At 40.5% G+C, this 21,228-nt stretch overlaps 2 protein-coding genes across 3 annotated transcripts in view; one reads left to right on the top strand and one right to left on the bottom strand.

Annotated features, from left to right (window-relative positions):
• The window catches only part of ARFGEF3 (ARFGEF family member 3), a 182,658-nt gene that overhangs the window by 115,155 nt on the left and 46,275 nt on the right, over positions 1-21,228 (bottom strand). Inside the window, exon 4 of one of the 2 annotated variants that reach the window (XM_019029912.4) lies at positions 19,535-19,666. In XM_019029912.4, the coding sequence (XP_018885457.2) occupies positions 19,535-19,666 (132 nt within the window). The other variant, XM_063707892.1, reaches the window with a different exon arrangement.
• PBOV1 (prostate and breast cancer overexpressed 1) lies at positions 11,207-11,615 on the top strand. The gene is given in 2 exon segments (XM_004065395.3): positions 11,207-11,554; positions 11,556-11,615. Coding segments are annotated over 2 exon segments (408 nt in total).

The following is a 21,228-nucleotide window of genomic DNA, read 5'->3' as shown; positions in this document are numbered from 1 at the left end:
GTAGAGACCATCCTGTAAAAAATAAAGGCTGCTAATCTCTCCCCACGGAAAGGGCTGCAAGACTGGCCAGAAACAGCATCTCACAACAGCTTCAGGAGGTGTGTCCAGTAACAGCAAAAACCTCAAAAGAGTTGTTTAGTAGCAGTCATTTTAAAAATGCCAGGCTTAATGCTAGGCACTTCACATGAATTATCTAGGTTGACCTTCTAAATAAGTGTTATTATTATTGCCCCCATTTTACTGGTGAGAAAACCAAAACTCCATGATTAAATATGTTACCTAAGGTCATACAGGTAGCAAGTCGTTGAACTCAAGTAATCCGACTCCATGTGCTCACTCACTAGGCAAAGCCATCTCCACGTCTTCTGAAACTCAAACGTCAGTGTCATTTTCTATTCCTATCCCTTTCCCAAATCCACACGGAATTAGAAATTCTTTTATTGCATTTTCCTCTTCCCTCTTGCAATTTCTTCCAGAAGGTTACATGGTGTTTACTTACTCCCCTTATTTTCCAAGATACATAGACAATAGGTCAATGACATTTGCAAGATCTTTAAGGACCACTAAAAACTTCACTTTCTACTTGTAGAGCCTTTAGGGAACAGATCAATAAAAGCCTGTGGCATTTTAAGAATTGCTTCTCAATCTGTAGGTAAGAGGCTACTCTCTCCCTCTTCACTTAGCTCTGACTTTTCTTGCTGCAGAAAACAGACACAAAGGTGCTGGTGTCTGCTCCTTGATCTCAAACCCCACAGCCATGCCCTGCCTGCAGCTTAGCCTGCCAGGGGCAGTCTTCTGAGCATTTTTCTCATCTGTTCAATTCATGAAGGAGCATGGAAGCCTAGCAAATTTACTTAATACAGGAAACTGCAATTGTCAGATGTGACAAGAAATCTCTCCTCATCTCTCAGTCTTAGCTGTCAGCTAGGCCAGCCCTAGGAACAGTCGCTCCTTCAGAGAAAGCAAGTATGTATGCAATTAAAGGGGGGAAAAAAAGATATTTTTTTTTGCCACATTTAGTCACAAGGGTGGGTATTAATTGCAGGTGTGCTCCTCAGTCTTTTGATTCTTAAAGGGACTTAATCCAAGAATCAACACCAGATAAAAATCAGCTCAGTTGGCTGGGCACAGTGGCTCACACCTGTAATCCCAGCACTTTGCAAAGCTGAGGTGGGCAGATCACTTGAGATTAGGAGTTCGAGACCAGCCTGGGCAACATGGCAAAACCCCATCTCTACTAAAAATACAAAAAAAAAAAAAAAATTAGCCAGGTGTGGTGGTGGTTGCCTGTAATCCCAGCTATCCGGGAGGCTGAGGCAGGAGAATCGCTTGAACCTGGAAGGCGGAGGTTGCAGTGAACCGAGATCACACTGTTGCACTCCAGCCTGGGTGACAGAGTGAGACTCCATCTCAAAAAAAAAAAAAAAAAAAAAAATTGTCTCAGTGCCATGGCGATTGAGAAAAAGGGATTGGGGAGCAACTGCCTCTTGGCCTCATGGGAAATAGCTTTCTTTTGTTTCATGACAATCTTTGGGAGGTGGGATTTGGTAGGCAGGGAGGGATAAAAGCTGAGGACAGTGGGGTCACTAGGACCTACCCTGGGCTTGGAGGGAGGCTATGTCTTCCAGGCCCCTGTAAGTACATCGTGGTGGTCCCATGGCTGAAAAGCCCTGTCCTTGGCTCCTCCTCTGTTTGTTTTGCCACGTGGCTTGATTGGCTTCTTTCCAGTCTTAGATGTCGCCCCCTCAGACAGACGTTCCCAGATCCCCCTCTCTAAAGTACTCAGTGTCACATCTCCTTGTTTCATTTACTTCAGAGCAGACATCAGTCTCATAAATGACTTGTTTGCTTATTTGCAATCTTCTCATTAGACTATACCATCCGTGGAGCCTGTGAAAGGCCCTCAGGACATTGTCACATGATGCTTTCTTACTCTGAGGTTTTTTATTTTTAGTGCCATGTTTCATGGCGGGGGGTGGGGAGTCTGAGGTGGTGGTGGCCAGCAGAGGCCACTTGGTCCATCTGGGCTCTTGATTTTTTAAGTATTGACAATAAAGACTGGCACCACTTTACGATATGAAAATAATGATGGCAAATATTTGTCCGCACTGGTTAATTATTAACATTGCTTATAGGACTGACGATCAACTTTCTGCCTTCCGTGGCTCTGTGAGTTCATATAAGGTACACAAAGGTAGTTTTAGGAAGAAGTGTTCGAAACTTGACCCAGTTTTCTGTGAGCAAGAGCTGCTTTTCGGAGCAGTGGCTGGAAGCATGAGCAGTTCCCATGGTGAGGTCTTCGTAAGAATGTTGAGCTAGCAGTATCGGTAATCAAGATTCTCAGGGGAATGCAGGAAGCTGGACTCCCTGTGTTTCAGGGAAGCCCAGCATATATAGAGGGAGACCTCCCTGCAACAGTCCTCAGAAGCTGAGGATACCTGCACCCAGGCCCCCAGCCAATGCTGACCATGTTCACAAGATGTTGGAAGGAAGGCTTTCCACACCTAATGTCTGGCCACCAATAGTCAAAGACTCACTGAGCTATATGGAAAAAAAAAAAAAAACAACCCTGAAAACAACAGGAAATAATGAAAGGAAAGTAAAGCACATTAATGGAGCCAGTTCCTTAAGCTCATGCAGTTTGTTGCATGAAAAGCACAGCAGATTTTAATTACAGGGCTGATGGTGTCCATGCCCTCCTGGGACTCACAAGATGTATTAAGGGCAGAGCATCTAGCCAGGATGATGCAGCAGATAAAAATGACTTATTGAAACTGTTGATGCTCCCAATGCTTAGCATGTATTAATTTGCTGGATTAAAACACAGACTAGGGGTAGAAAACTTAGGGCAATAACAAATTGAAATCCTCTGACTTCCATTGCATAATGAGAGGGCAACAAGTTTAGATTAACATTCTGAGCACGCTGGCCCCATGGAAAACAGAAGCAGCTAAATATTGAGGGCAATTTTATTAAAAATATATCCTTCACAGGGTCATTAAAGCATATTGACTAAATTACCATGGAACAGCAGGAACTTGAGTGATGGGCAGCGTCCTGCAATCTACACCATCTTGCAGAAACTGCCTCCATAAATGAGCCACAAGGAAAATAGGGAAAACAGGGGCAAAGCTTTCCATGAAAAGGGAAAAATCATTACAATGGCTAATAAAAGTCCCAGATAATTGAATAGCTACTATATGCAAGAAGCAATCCCTCAATTTAAAATGTGTACAGAAACCCTGAGTTTAGGGAAAAAAAATTAGAATTAGACTTGAAAGGAGAAAGCAAAGCTGATTTATTGCAAGATTTGGGCGCAAGTGACAAGAATCCAGAAAATGTGGTCACGTTAATATGAGAGAGGGATGGATGTGGACAGATAATGATGATGAGCACAGAATCGCAGATGTGCTCTTTTAAGAACATCCTGAATTAATCCTCTCCCATGGACATGTCCTGGTCATGATCGGGGGTTTCTCTGTCAGGCATACCCTGTCCAGCGACCATGATCAGGGCAGAGCAGAGGCTGTGATGTCAGGGCCACAAATGAGACATGATCATGCATATGATTTGGTGTTTAATTGCTGTGTGACTTTGTCTATGTCCTCTAGCCCTTTACCTTTAAAATTCCCATCCCACCTCCCAAGGATAATTACAGGAACAAATAAATTAAATGAATGTTTAAAGAAATAGTGCAGATGAGACAGACCTTTAAGCCTGTCTTCTCACAGAAGCTACACAAGTCTCATTTGATGTAGTTCATGGTAGCTATTCCAACATAGATTAGGCTTATTTCAAGTAAAAAAAATATTAGAAATATCAGATAATCCACAATGAAAAGCATAGAACCTTTGGTTTTTCACTCCATGTCTTATCAATGCCACAAGTTCTCATTTTTCTGATCCAGCTCCACTTTCTTCCTTCTGTCCTCCCTTTTAGGCTACTATTCAATTCCAGTCATTATTCACTAAGGTTCTAATTGTGGGATTACAAATATAAAGGAAGCACAGTCTTTGACATCAAAAAAACTCGCACCGTCTGTTGGAGAAATGAATGCCTGCAACTGTTCTTCAAGGCTGACTGTGATAAGTGCTTTTGCAATTGTGAGCTATATAATAATTTAGAAGGCTAGAAGACACAATAACTTTGGAGAAGACAGACTTTGCAGATGAGAGGACATGTGAACAAAGCGCCAACACTGGAGAGAAAAGGGAGGGAAAGATGCACCAACCAAAGGAAGTGTCATGAGCAAGGCATTGAAGTGTGAAAGCAGAGGCCAGGGATGATGCTGGAAAGATCAGTTGGAACTTTACTGGATGTCAATTTAAATGCCTTATGTTAAGTGTTTCACACATATTAGGGCTGGTCAGGCCAATAAATTATAACTAAAAGGAGATAAACTAGGGCAAATTGGAAGTCAGAGAGAGAAAACAGGCACTTAATAAGATCTAGATGATGTCGAAGACAGATCCTAGTTGTTCCCGTGGCAATGAATTGACTGTTGCGCATCTGGAAAAAAGATGCAGGGAGAGTGGAAGGCAACAGTCACCTGTGTTTGAAACCTGGGTACCATCCTACCACTGCCCTCCCACCAACCCTACTGTCCTAGTCAACCTGGCTGAAATCTCTCATACCCCACCATTCCCACATATTTTACAAAGCTTTATATTATATATTAATGAAGTAACATGCTTTGGAGAACAGAAATATAATTTGCTCAAATTGCATAATATAAAATATTTAATGCTACAGAATGGGCAGACAACTCAAAACACTTATTCCTATAGCACTTATTTGGAACAGTTTAGATACACTACTTAAATCTGTATACTTACACACATACACACACACGCACATACCATTGGATTTCTCAGCTTCTTAGCAGTAAGGTTTACCTTTTGTGATGCCTGCCATGTTTACAGCACCTTGCTGGGCCCTGGGAGGTGCTAGGAGCAGCTGGGCCTTGGCCCATGCTCAATATCTTCTATAAGATGTCCAGATGAATGGTCAGCCTCACAGTTTCAGTGGAACTGTGCATCTATGTGCCTACTCATTATTGTAAAAAGTGTAGACAATGTAGTAAAACAGCCCTGGTGGTATGGAAGAAAACTGTTCTGGGCACCTGAATGTCAGATCCAGGTGGCCTGACTGGTGAAAGGCAGTTTTTGTAACCAAGTAAGGTAACACTGGAGTTTCAGGTGATCTACTTAGGGAAATTATAATTTGGTAATCCTGAATGAGGGATTACCAAATTACACTAATCCGGCAGGACCTCGCTCTGGATGGGGAGAAAATCATCTCTAGTTTAACCAGAAAGCATCTCCCATGAGACATTTCTGATATTTCCCATTATGCTCTGCTGAGAACCTATCTATCTTCTGCACTCTCCATCATAAATGGTAACTTGTATAGGATTTATGAGTTGAAGAGCTCATTTCTATCAAGGTTCCAACAGAGCCCTCTGCAGGACCATTTCCAGGGGATTCAGGGGTAAAGAAGTGATTCCTAAAGTGATGAGAGAGCAGCTCCATGGCCACACTACACCTACCTGTGTGCTGGATTATTCAGGCTCCTATTCATTCACTCAACAAATATCTGCTGAGGTGTTGCTAGAGGCCACATCCAGCACAGTTGTTGGACACACAGCAGTGAACAAATAAGATAATCTCTTATCTTGCAGAGCTAACATCTGGTATGAAGATGGTCATAAAATAAAAAATTACAATAAGCTGTAATGAACATTCTGAATGGGAAAATGCAGTGTCCTCTGGGAAGTCATGCCATGGTCTAACACATAATACACAAGGTGTAATGCTGTATTCATCCTTTCATGGAACTCTAAATTTCACGTTATAACACATATAATAAATTAAACCTAGGGGAAAAGAAAAGGGTACCATCAAAATGTGAGCTGATTTTGGGGAGTCAACCTACCCCTATGCCATATGGTGGGCATGAGGGCATATTGAATGAACAAGAAATTATTTTTCCTTTTTCTTAAACTGTTAAAAATTATCTTAATTAACACACAACTCCTTCTTGGGGGGAACTGTGGTTTCATTTTTCAAAATATCAGATGTTATTTATAAATCAAACCAAACAAAATAAGCTAGTTAGGGCTCCAAAAAGTACAGCCCACAGAAGGCCTTGCATTTTTCTCTCTTGGTGCATGGTGAAAACCTTAATGCCAGGCGCATTTCAAAGCCAGACTCTGGCTCTGGCTGAGAATTTAGCTTTGTTGCTTAACACACATTTCCTTCTGGCCTCTCATGTAGATTGGCTTTAAACTTCATAAAGTTAAAAATTATTGCATAATTCCTTCTCTTTAGAAACACTCCAGTTCTTTTTTTACTCTGTCAAATTCGGCAGCAAGAACAGAAAATTCAGTGACAAGCACAGGAATACTGAGACACCAAACGCCCTTCTATGGGGTGAAGGGTGTGCCGCCTTCCGCATGCACAGCCAAATGGAGTGTTCATTGCTGAAAGTGTACCTCGACCATGAAATGTCAACAGAGATTTTTTTTCCCTCATGGTTCAGGCACAAACAACAAAGCAGACTTAGTCTTCTGAAGTTCGCAAAATGGCAGAATGTTTATCTTTGGAGTGAGGGAGGGATGGAGTCACAGAGTAAACAAGGAATTTTCAGAGGACATTTCCTTACTTCAATTTAAATTATGGATGTCACAGAGTGGTATAATAGACACTGGAGACTCAGAATGGGGGAGGGAGGAGGATGAGGGATAAAAAACTATATATGAGGTACAAGGTACACTCCCCAAGCGACATGTTCACTAAATCTCATACTTTACCACTACACAATTTGTCCATGCAACCAAAAGCCACTTGTACCCCTAAAGCTATTGAAGTTTTTTCAAAAAATAAAATGTTGATGACAAAGACAAACGTTTTTTCTTACTTTGATCAAGGTTTTTCAATCTCAGCACTATTCGCATGTTAGACAAAATAATTCCTTTTGTGGGCAGGACTGTCCTGCTCATTGTAGGATATTTAGCAGCATCCTTGGCTTCTACCCAATAGATGGCAGTGGCAATACCCCCATTCCCCCAGCTCCTCCTTCCCACTGCCAGTTGTGACAAGTGAAGATGCCTCCAGGAATTGCTAAATGTCCCCTGAGGACAAAATTGCTCCCACCTGAGAACTACTGTTTCATTCATTTCTATCCCACATGCCTTGTAGACATAACTCAGAACTTCTACCAAGAAGCTTGTCCAACCCTGTGGCCCACGGAGCACATGTAGGCCAGGACAGCTTTGAATGTGGCCCAACACAAATTCGTAAACTTTCTTAAAACATTATAAGTTTGTTTTGCAATTTTTTTTTAAGCTCATCAGCTATCGGTAGTGTTAGTGTATTTTATGTGTGGCCTGAGACAATTCTTCTTCCGATGTGGCTCAGGGAAGCTAAAACATTGGAAGCCCCTGCTCTACAACACTGTTCCAACTCCAAAAGGCTGACAGCTAGAATCTAGGACTTCCAGAGAAGAACTAGGATGAGCCACTGATCCTTCCCTTTGCTTCAGAGACTGTGGATTAGAGGTCACAACAAGTAGCTGGGCTACAACCTCAATCTTTATTTTTGACCCTAAGAAAATGCATTGTTATTTTATTTCATAAAACATCTACCACTATTAGCAGGTTATCAACCAAATCACTTTCTGGCTCAACTTGCCAAATTTCTGGCAAACAGCTATTCTGAGAGATTTTTTAGTCAACAGATTTTGCTAGAGCTCCTAAATACTCAAGATGGAAAATCTTTCAAATTCCTCATTGGTTTATGGTCATGTCACGGGTTCTTTTCCGGCCTTTATTGATTGCCACTAGAAATAAGTTATTGATATTCATCAGATATGCCCTTAGCACTGAATTCTAGGAAATACTGTTAACAGTGATAGTCACAGAAAAAATATGTAAATATTAGTTATAATTAATTTAGCTAATTCACTTGAACAAATAATCTGTTCATTATTTATATTTTCTTCTCCCTTCTAAACTTTCTCCCCTGGCCAAGTCTTATAACTGTCATCTCTAACTAGAGGACTCACAAATCTATTTCTAGAGTCAACATTTTCCCCAGGTTGTAATCCTTTATTTCAGTTTCTAAACATCACAAATAAATATTGACATATTAGACCAAATAATTTCTTTTGTTCAATTCCATGAAAATCACATCAACCTCACTAAGGCTCTAATATGGTAAACAGCTAAACATTTCTTGTTCTAAAATTCTTAATTACCCCTGTAGATATCCCCATCAAGAAACAGAATCTATTTCCCCACCTTTTAAATATGAGGTGTGGAGTGACCATTAGCTTGAAATGACCAATGGGACATCAGCAAGCAAACAAACCAAACCCCCAAAACACTTGGGGCCTCTGAGTTCCTCAATTTTCCCTGCCACTGCCACCATGTAGATAACCTGCCATGCTAGAAAATGAAAGACCTTATAGAAAGAGGTAGCAGTCTTCCCACCTGGACCTGATGCAGCAATTGTAAGTCAGCCAGCCCCAGCCAAGCCACCAACTGACCGAAGATGTATGAGCAAGCACAGCTGGGATCAGCAAAAGAACAGGACAGCTGAGCCCAGCCTGAACTGCCTACTGCATTTTGGGGTGGTTTCCGATACATGAGGCATAGTCTCAACCATATTTATTTTAGAATATGAACTTGCTTTACTATTTCAAGTGAATTCTAGGAGATTCAGCTGTGTTTATATGGCAAGGCAATTTAGTTGGTTAAGATGAGATCTACTAATTCCAACCCTTATGAAGAACAAGCTGGATTGGTCAGTTATGTGTTGATTACTGCTGGATGATAATATGTGATTAAGATGGGAAAAAGAAATTACTGTGGAAGGGCTGAGTCGATGTCCTTCTAGCAAGTGTATTAGACATGAAGACCAGCAAGTGTATTAGAACTTGCACCCAAAGGTTGAGTGGAAAAGACTTATTTTTTTGTTCCATTGTACAAGTAGTTCATGTTTTAGAAATAGACTCTAGCCTAAAATTTCAGTAGAATGCAGGATGCATTTTCTCATAGAAATAAAGATATAAATTACAGATAGTTGCTTAGGGCAGCCTACAGATTTCTCTTTCATCCAGAACATACAGGAAGTATTCTGTATTGGCAATAAATACAAGGGAAATAATAGAAAAATAAAAATAAAAAATTCTTAATTATGCTAACATTAAAACTGTACTTAAAGGACTACATAGATATAGATATATAGAGAGAACCATGTAGAAAATGCTTATGATTTAAAGTATAAAGCAAGAAACAGGTTGGCTGCGGTGGCTCACACCTATAATCCTAGCACTTCGGGAGGCCAAGGCAGATAGATTGTTTGAACACAGGAGTTCGAGACCAGCCTGGGAAACATGGCAAAACCTTGTCTCTACAAAAGAAATACAAAAATTGGTTGAGCGTAGTGGCGCAGCCAGGAGGCTGAGGTTGGAGGATCACCTGAGACCTGGAGGTCAAGGCTGCAGTGAGCTGTGATTGCATGATTGCATCACTGAGCTCTAGCCTGGGAGACAGTGAAACCCTGCAGAAAAAAAGAAAAGAAAAGAAAAAGAAAAGAGAAGATAAAAGAAAAAAAATCCTATACACACAATGAATATAACTATAAACACATAAGTAGATACGGTGAGAAATCAGTATATAAGAATCAGTCAACATGATGGGATTTACAATTAACTTTTTCTCTTTTGGAATGCCCATAACATTAAACTACTAGCATTTCTTTAAATTCATCTTTTAAAATATTATACACACACACACACACACTCACATATATGTCAAAATTTAAATATAAATATTGAGACCTGATAATATGAACTCAGTCTCTATCTCTTAAATTAGCCCCTTAAGACCATCACTCAACCAGAAACTCTGGCTGTGAGTCCTGCAGGCAACTTGGGCTTTCCCTTTCCCACCTACTCACTGCCCATGTCACTGCCAGTCACCAGCTGCTCCTTATTCTGCAAATCAGGTCAGTGCACTCAGCCACACTTTTCTGCATTCAGCCCAGGTGGCCCCTTCCTACTGCCACCTACCTGGATTAAGTCCTGGTACCTCTGGCTCAGCCTCTTCTAATAAGATATTTCACGATGCCAAAGACTTGGTTCTGCTGATTCCTGAATCATCCTGCAAACCCATCCTCCCTCTCCTCACCTTCCATGTTTAACACCCAGCTCTGGCTGGATCACTTGCCTGCTTACAGAGAGCAGGCCCTCTAGAGCCTCTTCAACCTCCCTTTCAGGCTCATCGTCCACTATCCCTCACTAATCTCAGTTTCCATCCCCAGGACTTTTTTTCTCTACCAAGAATACCCTCTCTCCCAACATAATTATCTGAATCCCACCTACCTTTCAAAGTCCAACTCAAATAGTATCCCCTCCTTAAAAGGATGTTCTGCCCTGCTAAACATGCTTCTTCCTCCTGAATGTGCCTCCTGAACTTTTCTCCTGATTAAACATACACAGCTACCTTGAATTGTGGTAATTGGCTGCCTCTTTATTGCTTTCCTACTGAATTATAAACCCTTGCCTTTGAATATTTTGTTTTTAATCCTATATAGTTTTATGCACTGTTGGCAACAAAAATATATTTCCTTAATAAACCAATTTAAAAAAAGGTCTAAAAAAGCAACAAATTTAAAAGTTCCACGACTTATTTTTTCAAGTTTAATCTGTAACAAGCAGATTTTGACTTAATCTCACAGCTGGGTTTTTAAGAAGTCAAATTTCATTGGTATGCTCCAGATAACACCCTCACTCCTTCCTTTTCCTCTTTCCCTCTCAGACTCTCTGCAGAATGAGAGCCTCATCTCAAATTGTCTCTGCCCATACAAACACAGAACTTTTGATAGTTTTATTGTTGATACTTATAGACCTGACCAAGCAAGCTCCTCAAGATAGGGTTGTTAAAGGGCTACAGTCAACCTGATTCTCTACATCTGAAACAATAATTACAGAGCTCTTCTGGAATAATCAAATCATAAAACTCTACCTCGTAGGATGGAACAGAAACATTGGCTCAGCTAAAGAGTGGGTGTTTTCCTTAGATTGTGGAATCATGGCTGATGGTTAGGACCTTAAATATATCGAGGTGGCTAATTGATGTATAATAATTTACAAAATTATTCTTCTATGCTACGGAGCTACAATTCAATTTACAGTAGTAAATATGAGGGCCTTCTTAAGGAATCAGAAATATGAGGATATGCACAATATTATTCACATTTTACAGATCAGAAAATTGAGGCACAGATTAAGTAACTTCCCAAGGCTACCAGGCATTCTAGCTCCAGAAACTGTGCTCTTACCATTCTGCTACAAGGTATTTCGAAAAAAAGGAAAAGTAAAAAGAAGTCAAAAGGCAACAGAGTTCATTGATTATTCCATAGAACAGTCACACCATGCAATTCTCACACCCTTGCAGACACACTTGACCATGAAAGGTTCCTCAATGAAATGTTCCTCATTATCTTCAGAAGCCATATTATTCACATTGACTTTGCAGTTAACTCAGACCCCTAGGTCTGGAATGCTGTCTTCTCTACTTATCCAAAACTATACATCCACAGATCATATGAACTCTCAGCCCTGCTGCAAAGCCTTTCCAGAAAAATAAAAATGGTTGAAAAGGCAATTCTGCTACCAATGACTGTTTAAGCCCAGCCAAGTAACTGAACCATTCCAACTTCAATTTACTTATGAAAAGAATTTGATGATGTAGGAGGTTATTTCAATTTTAAAATACAAACCCATGTTGATCTTTCTCAATCTTGAACTCATAGATTATTATCTATTATCTCAATTTAGTTTGTTATTTATCCTAGTGGGCCATTAAAAACTACCACATGTGTTTCTGTCTCTCCATTAGTCAATAACTAAACTAACGAGCATTAGTAAGCCATGTGTCAGATGCTCCGCTAGGCACCAGAGGGATAAAAACAATACTTACAGTATATCACTAATTTTCGCTTAGTAACTAGTGAAATTTTCAAGTCGTGTCTGAGTCAAGAGTTTAGGAGACATTACAATGTGTAATGGAAACCAAGGAAAGTGAAACTTTGGATAAGTGGGGACTAGTGTATTTATATATTTAATTGATTTCTGACTCTATCATTGGCCTCCAAACACAGATTGTGTTTTTCTTTGGTTTTGTTTTCTTCACTATGGGATCTTCTGTGCCCAGCACAGTGCCTGACGCATAGAAAACAATCAAATATTTGCTGAATAAATGATTAAAAAATCAGAGAATCTTCCCATTCTATTTGGAACTATAGAACATCCAGAGTAAGTGATGAGGGCCTCTGCATTTATATGCGCTTAAATTAAGATTATGTGAGAAAAGTTTAAAGACACTTAGTAGAGTGATTCTGAAATATAGTTAACACTTGGAAATGGTGGTGCTTTAAAAAGATATTAATAGATAATATGAAAATCTCCATCTCAAAAATAATGCATAAACTATTTAAAGGAAAATCACATCTCCAGGCTTTCAATGTTTGTTCATTAGTTTTTCATATATTTTTACCATCTGCTGAAGGCAGTCATATCAAAGGGTAAAGAAAGATGGGAGGAAAACTCAGTAAGAATTATATTAGTCTGTTTGCAAAGTAGAAAAAGATTCTCACCACTCAACCTTATGAGCAGGAAGAGGGAAGGCTGTTTGAGAACCATTTACTTAGCAGAACCACATATTTTAGACACTTCCCTGCATTAACTGCACAAACAATATGTTTGCAAACTTGTTAGATCAACCTCCAACAACGACACATTCAGGAGTTAAGTATTTTTCATCAACATAGGATTTTTCCTTAACGCTAGAGATTGCTACAAATCTTCTGTAGTGTCTCAATGGCTTCAGGCTAAGAAGAGATTTCTCCCTGTTATAAGAAGCAAGACAAATTAGCCATTTCACTCTCAAACTTCACTAATGATCACATTCTTTCCAAAAGGAACTCTAGAAGACCAAATGCCCCGAGTTAAGAACATCAAAACTAACCATCTGAAGAAACTTCCCAAGTGTAAGACTCTGCCATTAAAACATTACTGAGAGGGGACTCAAACATAGTCTTTCTTCCTTTGTCGTGTTTCTTGCTCCCAGACCAAGGCACTGACGGCAGTACTGATACATAATTTAAAAGCACACTCCCTTCCACTTTGTAATACCAGAACTCTAATTGGACACCCTGAAGCTTAGGACTACCAGCCATACAAATAGTAAACTCTGTCCACGATTCACTCATCTGTGTATTTTCTATAGATATTTACTAGGCTTTTGTTATATAAAAATACCCCGGCCAGGCACGGTGGCTCACGCCTGTAATCCCAGCACTTTGGGAGGTGGGTGGATCACCTGAGGTCGGGAGTTCGAGACCAGCCTGACCAGCATGGTGGAACCCCATCTCTACTAAAAACACAAAAAATTAGCCGGGCGTGGTGGTACATGCCTGTAATCCCAGCTACTCGGGAGGCTGAGGCGGAGAATTGCTTGAACCCGGAAGGTGGAGGTTGCGGTGAGCTGAGATTGCACCATTGCACTCCAGCCTGGGCAACAGGAGTAAAACTCCGCCGCCCCCCCCCCCCAAAAACAACAACAAAAAACCAAAAAACCAATGGTAAATTACACTCTCTTTCCCTTTCCCCAACACTCTCTCTCTCTCTTTCACACACACACACACACACACACACACACACACACACACACACACCGATTAGCTAACTTAGCGGAAAAGACACTTAGATTCCTTCTTCGTATGTGAATTTAGCTCACAGGACTAGTGAGGGAATATCATTATCACGGGAAGACACAGAAACCACACAGGACTCTGAGCCACTCCTAGTTTTACCCCTCCTTAGCCTGTGACTTGGCTTTTCTGCTCCATCATCTACACAAGAAGAATAGCAGTGACTAGCATCCACAAGCCTCTCAGGATAGACTTGGCAGGCAAGGTAACCCACCACTTAAGAGCACAGGTTTAACCCCAGGCTGAATGCTGCCCTGGTCATTTCACTAGCTGTGTGCCCTTAGTATCAATGTGTCTGGTGCATAAAAAATGTTAAATGATCAGCCCCTGTCATTTCTCCTTTAAAAATTGTAAAGCACTCTACGAATATTCACTTCTATTATCTAAAAATGCACATAAAAAGACACCCAGTAATACAATATTCATCAAATGCTCTCTGTGTCCAGCATCATCTCCTTCCTTATCGCCAAAGCCAGCCTGCCCTCCCCAGATAGGATGCCCACATCTCCCACATGCTTACAGAGGCGAACGGCCAGCCATAATTCCATTCGGCAGCCTTTGAAGACTCAGCCAGCTGTATCAGTTAATAACCTCACTAAAGGTTATCCATCAGAAAGAAGGGAAACAAGTCCTAACTACTCTTGTCAGAGAAGTCATGAGATCCGTACATGGCTCCTATACAGTCTGCCTGGCATTTATGGAAATAGCACACACCATAGGAAAATGTTGCCAAAGCAGACAAGTATTTAACCTAAATATTCAATAGTCTACTAATCCATTTCCAAGGTAATCTATCTTCAGAGCCTCTTTCTGATTCTGTACAGTTCTGACCATTTATTATTTGCTCAAGCTGTAAAATTTTTTCTTTGGGTTCCATAGGCATTTCAATAAATCAAACTTGCCTTTTCTCCCCTTCCTGTTAAATAGTAAAACCATGTAGAATAGTTCCTAGACTAAGTGATTTAACCTCATTCCTATTTGTCAGAAGCAGGCTTCACTGATTTTTTTTAACCCTCTGATTGAAAGTCTTCTTTCTAAATGAGAATACTATCCTTGGAATATTGGATTTCATTATTGGCCCGTTTCTGTTTAATCTTGGAGAAATCTCTACAAAAAGGAAATTATATTATTTTCTTTCCAGAAATTTAATACAATTGTTCCATACTCTTTAGAGTGTGACATGGTTCAATTTTCCATGTTTATAAGCACTAACAGATACCAATATGGGAATAAAACGCATGATCTAACTTCTAAAAAATAACACCTGGGATCCATTATAACAACGTGCTATGCTGTGGTCGGACAGACAAATAAAAACTGCATGGTGTGGCCTTATCTCTCCTGAATAGTATATCCAGACCAACATTTGAAGATGTCCACCATATCTTGTTTTAAAAGGTTTTCTGTGCCTACAAAATACTTATATAAAATGACTGGAAGATTTTTATAGGAAATTTCTTAAATAATTTATCATCAGAATGAGTCATGTAGAAGCGCCAAGACTAAATTAACATACCCTTCAGATGTAATGGAAATCCAGTCCTTTCTCTGGGGACTCATCTAATTCTCTCTTCTATAATTTTTGGGAGAATACAGTAAAAGCATTTAATACAGTAATGGTATTAGCAAAACAAGGACTTATTTAAGAGGCTTTACCTGGATCATTACAAGTATTACCGAATTATAAGATAAAGGGTGTGGGCTTCTGGAGATTATTAAAAAGTTGATATAGAAATTCCTCATTCAGAGAGAAGAGGGATAAAACTTATTATTCTAAGCCAGAAAGTCTACACTGTGAACCAATCTCTATACCAAAACAAGTATTTTCAATCTCAGAAATAGCAAATGATTATGGAGCCCTCACTTGTGACCTATCAAAGTCAGGTTACCATCAAGTTTTATTTGATGTTAATAACAACATTACCCAAAGTATAGTTATCTTGTCATTAATTTTCTAGCAGCTTGGCCAAAATGTTTATCAAAAAGTATACTTCAAAAAATTAACTTCAGGCTAGGTTTGTTGTGAACTGAAATATTTTTCCCCAATCCTAATATTTAAATAGTTAAAAATAATGGTATGTTTCCTATCATCTCCCCATCACCCCTCCCTTCTAAGCACCCCAGTCTCCAGCAATCATTATCTTACTCTCTACTTCTGTGAGATCAACTTTTTTCGATTCCACATGTGAGTGAAATCATGGTATTTGTCTTTCTGTGCCTGGTTTATTTTATTTAACATAATATCTTTTGGGTTCATCCACAGTTACAGTTAAGTTGGAGGAATAAATTTTAGGAGCTCTACTGTATAGCAAGATGACTATATTTAGTGACAATATTTTTTTTTTTGAGACAGGGTCTTCTTACTCTGCTGGCTACAGAGCAGTGGTACAATCTTGGCTCACTGCAACATCTGCCTCCCAGGTTCAAGCAATTCTCCAGCCTCAGCAACCCAAGCAGCTGGCACTACAGGCACACACCACCATGCCCTGCTAAATTTTTTTTTTTTTTTGAGATGGAGTCTCGCTCTGTCGCCCAGGCTGGAGTGCAGTGGCACGATTTCAGCTCACTGTAAGCTCTGCCTCCCGGATTCATGCCATTCTCCTGCCTCAGCCTCCTGAGTAGCTGGGACCACAGGCACCCGCCACCATGCCCGGCTAATTTTTTGTATTTTTAGTAGAGAAGCGGTTTCACCATGTTAGCCAGGATGGTCTCGATCTCCTGACCTCGTGAGCCCCCCACCTCGGCCTCCCAAAGTGCTGGGATTACAGGCGTGAGGTATTTTTTAAATTATACTTTAAGTTCTAGGGTACACGTACACAACTGAAGGTTTCTTACATAGGTATACATGTGCCATGTTGGTTTGCTGCACCCATCAACTCATCATTTACATTAGTTATTTCTCCTAATGCTATCCCTCCCCACAACAGGCCCTGGCGTGTGATGTTCCCCGCCTTGTGTCCAAGTGTTCTCATTGTTCAATTCCCACCTATCAGTGAGAACATGCGGTATTTGGTTTTCTGTCCTTGTGATAGTTTGCTGAGAATGATGGTTTTCAGCTTCATCCATGTCCCTGCAAAGGACATGAACTCATCCTTTTTTATGGCTGCATAGTATTCCATAGTGTATATGTGCCATATTTTCTTAATCCAGTCTATCATTGATGGACATATGGGTTGGTTCCAAGTCTTTGCTATTGTGAATAGTGCCGCAATAAACATATGTGTGCATGTGTCTTTATAGTAGCATGATTTATAATCCTTTGGGTATATATCCAGTAATGGGATAATGGGATAGCTGGGTCAAATGGTATTTCTAGTTCTAGGTCCTTGAGGAATTGCCACACTGTCTTCCACAATGGTTGAACTAATTTACACTCCCACCGACAGTGTAAAAGCGTTCCTATTTCTCTACATTAACTTTTTTTAATTTTTTTGTAGAGATGTGGTTTCACCATGTTGCCCAGGCTGGTCTCAAACTTCTGGGCTCAAGCCATCCCCCTGCCTTGGCCTCCCAAATTGCGGGGATTACAGGCATGAGTCAAATGCCCAGCTGACAATATATTCTTGAAAAATGTAAACAGTGGCTATTATGTGCTGTCACCACAAAAGTGATAACTATGTGACATAATGCATTTGTTAATTAGCTAGATTTAAGCATTCCACAATGTATACAGACTTCAAAATCATGTTGTACATGATAAAGCATACTACGTTATCTGTCAATTAAAGAAAATAGCATGTAACAAAGGCCCTTATCTTTTTAAGCATTTTGGAAATCTCATTGTAAAGACTGACAGATTTATTGTTTTTCTTTTTTCTGACAGTGTCTGACTTTCCTCCCAGACACTAACTAAAAGTATCAAGGTTTATAATGGTGTCATTGGAGAGTCCATTAAGAGGCTTTCCACGATTTCTGGTGGAGTTAACCTGTGTCAACTCCTATCTTCAGCAAGGCTAGCAGAAGGCACTGCTGGGCTGGATGGAATCAGAAAGCAAGTACAAGTTTTCAAAACAGGTGCGACTGTTGACATAACCATTAAACACTCTGCTTGTGCATAGCTCCTAGAAGAATGGGTACCTCCTCATTTTAATTTTTAATACAAATTTCTGTATTCCACAAAAACTACTCCTGGGAGAATTTCCAGAATAATATGTAATCTGACTTGCCTCTCTTAGTATGACACCAAAGCTCACTCTCCAGTATTTGGAGCCCTAATAGCAGAAGAAAGATTCACAGGTTGCACTTTGAAGTTACAAAAGTGATTAGCGTGGCAGTTGGTCTTGCCTCTTTTTCAGGAGTGGCACAGATACAGTGGAGAAGTCAAACAAAGCTAGAAGGGGTCACTCTGTGGTTCCTAAGAATGCACAGCTGCCAAACTGAAAGGATAAGGCAAAACTGTACATTCCAGAATCAAAGAGAATTAAAGATGAATGAGATCCTAAAGATCAGCTAGCTCAGGCATCATCATGTTCATTGTGTTTAAGAATCAGTTGGGATGCTAGTGAAAGCTGCACATTCCTACTCCCATCCGCTGAGATTCTGATTCAGCAGCAGGAGGCAGTAGTGGTACAAGTAGTGATATATAACATTTCTAAAGCACTAGCTTTGTGCCAGATACTGTGCTATGTTCTTTACAAATGTCACCTTATTTAATTCTCAAAACAATCCTATTGGGTGGGTACTACTATTGCCCCCATTTTACACACAAGGAAATCAAGGTAGAGTGACTGAGGCATCTGTCCAAGGACATTCTGCTAGGAAGTGGAAGAATAAGAATTGAAACCCAGACAGGCTGGCTTCAGAGTTTGAGCTCTTAATCATCACCTGAACTACCCACCAACAGGGTTAGAGTGAGGCCCAGGACATCAAGAGAATGTCATGACTGCAGCCAATCTTTTCTGAATGGAGAAACTGAAACCAGGAGAAGTGTAGTCTCTCATCCAAGACAAAAATCCTTCAGTGCATTTCCAGGAAGAAATCCACCACGGGATGACACCAACTATTCCTGAATATTTCTCAACATATGTTCCCCGAGAGAGGAAAAGGACAGAATACATTATTAAAAGCTTTCTTGTTGGTTCCTGCTGTGTTACCATGACCAAGGTGCTGTTACGGGGCAGAGTTTCTGTCCTTTCTGCCCAACTCACCATTCACTCAGAGAATATGACACACTCTGGTCAGCACAAGGGATCCCCAATCATGGTGATTCTTAAAAGAAAGGGAAAGCAGGAGGGAGAGATGCTATCCCTAAAAGGAAGGTGGTACTTGGAATGAGAGAGGTAAGTTTCATATAATTTGAAGGAGAAAAAAAAAAGATGTATATTCTGACATGCCTCCCAACTGTGGTCTTTCTCCCCCTAAACTGACCATTCTGAAATCTCAGTATATATCAAAACATTATTATTATTATTGCTTTGTTTTAACATATGCAAGCAGGCAGAATACCCAGAATAATCAGATCCACCCCACGCTGGAACTACTCACATACATTCTCTTAAAAGATTACAAATACACTTTCTAATGGCCTTTAATGCAGAACGAGGCCAAATATCTCAAGGATTGATTGAAATTGTCCCTTTTGATGTTAAACCATCAGGGTAATTTAGGGGGACCATGAGCAAGAATAACAAGCATCCGTTCCAAATGAAGATGAGCTAGCATGACCACAACGCAGAGGCATTTTCAGATAACAAGTGCAGGGGATCAGGATGTGTTCCTGTCCCAGTGACGCACACTCGTGGCCACGTCAAACCAACCTTCATCACTTCCACCTGCAGGTCCTCGTTGAGCGAAGGCGTCACTTTCACGGCATTCAGGATCTGATTGAGCAGCTGCTTCTCATCAGAATCTGTTTCCATGGATACAAACCTCTCTTCCGACAGAAGCTTCTGTAAAGAGGCACAAGGCAGTGATCACAGATAGGCTCTCCCCTGCTGCCTTATTTGGTTGTATCTTATTATGGATTGATGATCAGTTTTCTTACTGGGGAGGCGTGTAGCTGGAGGCCATTAGGAAAGAACTTACGCTATGTGCCGTTAAAAAGAAAAATGCGGCCGGGGCAGTGGCTCATGCCTGTAATCCCAGCACTTTGGGAGGCTGAAGTGGGCGGGTCATGAGGTCAGGGGTTCGAGATCAGCCTGGCCAACATGGTGAAACTCCGTTTCTACTAAAAACACAAAAATTAGCCAGGCGTGGTGGCGGGTGCCTGTAATCCCAGCTACTCGGGAGGCTGAGGCAGGAGAATTGCTTGAACCCGGGAGGCGGAGGTTGCAGTGAGCCAAGATCGCACCACTGCACTCCAGCCTGGGAGACAGAGCAAGACTCTGTCTCTAAAGAAAAGAAAACTGCATGCAACCTTGAATAAACCGTTTTTGGCAAAGACCTTTTCCTGCTATTGGATTATTCATTCTAAATTCTATCAAGTGAAACCCTAATGTGCCGGCCATATAAAGTATTTAGGTGGTGGGAATGGAGAATGATCGTGCTAAGAGGAAGCTAGCCCTACCCACTAGTCACGCACACACATACGCTTTCTAAATGTGGCTTCGTCACAGGAAAGAAGGTCTTGTAGACAAGATCATTTTTCAGGTTTTTATCTTTTTACTTCCTAATGTGAGCTGTCATTTATCCAGGAATTATTTAGGAATCCAGAAATCTTCATGTATTTCCCCATCAGAAAATGCATCCCCCCCAAAACCTCAACAAGAAGACATTCATTGTTATGAGGACTTCCAGGAGTCTACCTCACAGGATAGGCTTTTTCTATCTCTTTCTCATTTTCATAAAATTCTTTTTCAGATTGTACCAAAATCCACCTGCCCACAACTTCTACTCCTTCATCTTCCCCCAGAGACAAACAGATTAAGCTTCTAAAATATCTGAAACCAGCTATCAGGTCCACCTAAGTCTTGTCTTCTCCACACTAAACCTCCTCAGGCTCCTCCAAATGTTCTCTCCAAATGAAACCAGATAAGGTTTCACTTGTGCTTAGAATGTGGCCTCAAGAGTGGTCTGATATTAACTAGTGATACATAATTTGGATCACATTCTCTGGTCAAATGAGCTTAGTTGGTTGTCACAGCACATTCTATGCCTGTGAATGAGGCATACAATTTCACCCTGAAACCCCTAATTCTCATTCACAAGGACTGCAATTAAGCTATTTTCCTCCATGCTGTCTTGGTGCAATTGATTTTTGAGACCCCAGTATAGACCTTTATATTTATCCCTATTCAATTTGTTCTTTTCCAAAGGGGCTTCGAGTTGCAGCCTGTGAAGAACTTTGAGAATTCTGAACCACCCAGTGTAATAACTCCCTCTTTTACCTTCACACCACTGAAGACCTTGAAAATAATATTTCAAACCTTTTTACTTAAGACTCCCTGAAATTTTGCCTATATTCTTTCAAAAGGATTTTTTTTTTCAGAATCATGTGGTATACTCAGGAAAG

Source organism: Gorilla gorilla, chromosome 5, assembly GCF_029281585.2.
Source record: "Gorilla gorilla gorilla isolate KB3781 chromosome 5, NHGRI_mGorGor1-v2.1_pri, whole genome shotgun sequence".
Classification (NCBI taxonomy): domain Eukaryota; kingdom Metazoa; phylum Chordata; class Mammalia; order Primates; family Hominidae; genus Gorilla; species Gorilla gorilla.
The sequence above is the reverse complement of the archived record's forward strand: the minus strand, read 5'-3'. Positions and strand labels throughout refer to the sequence as shown.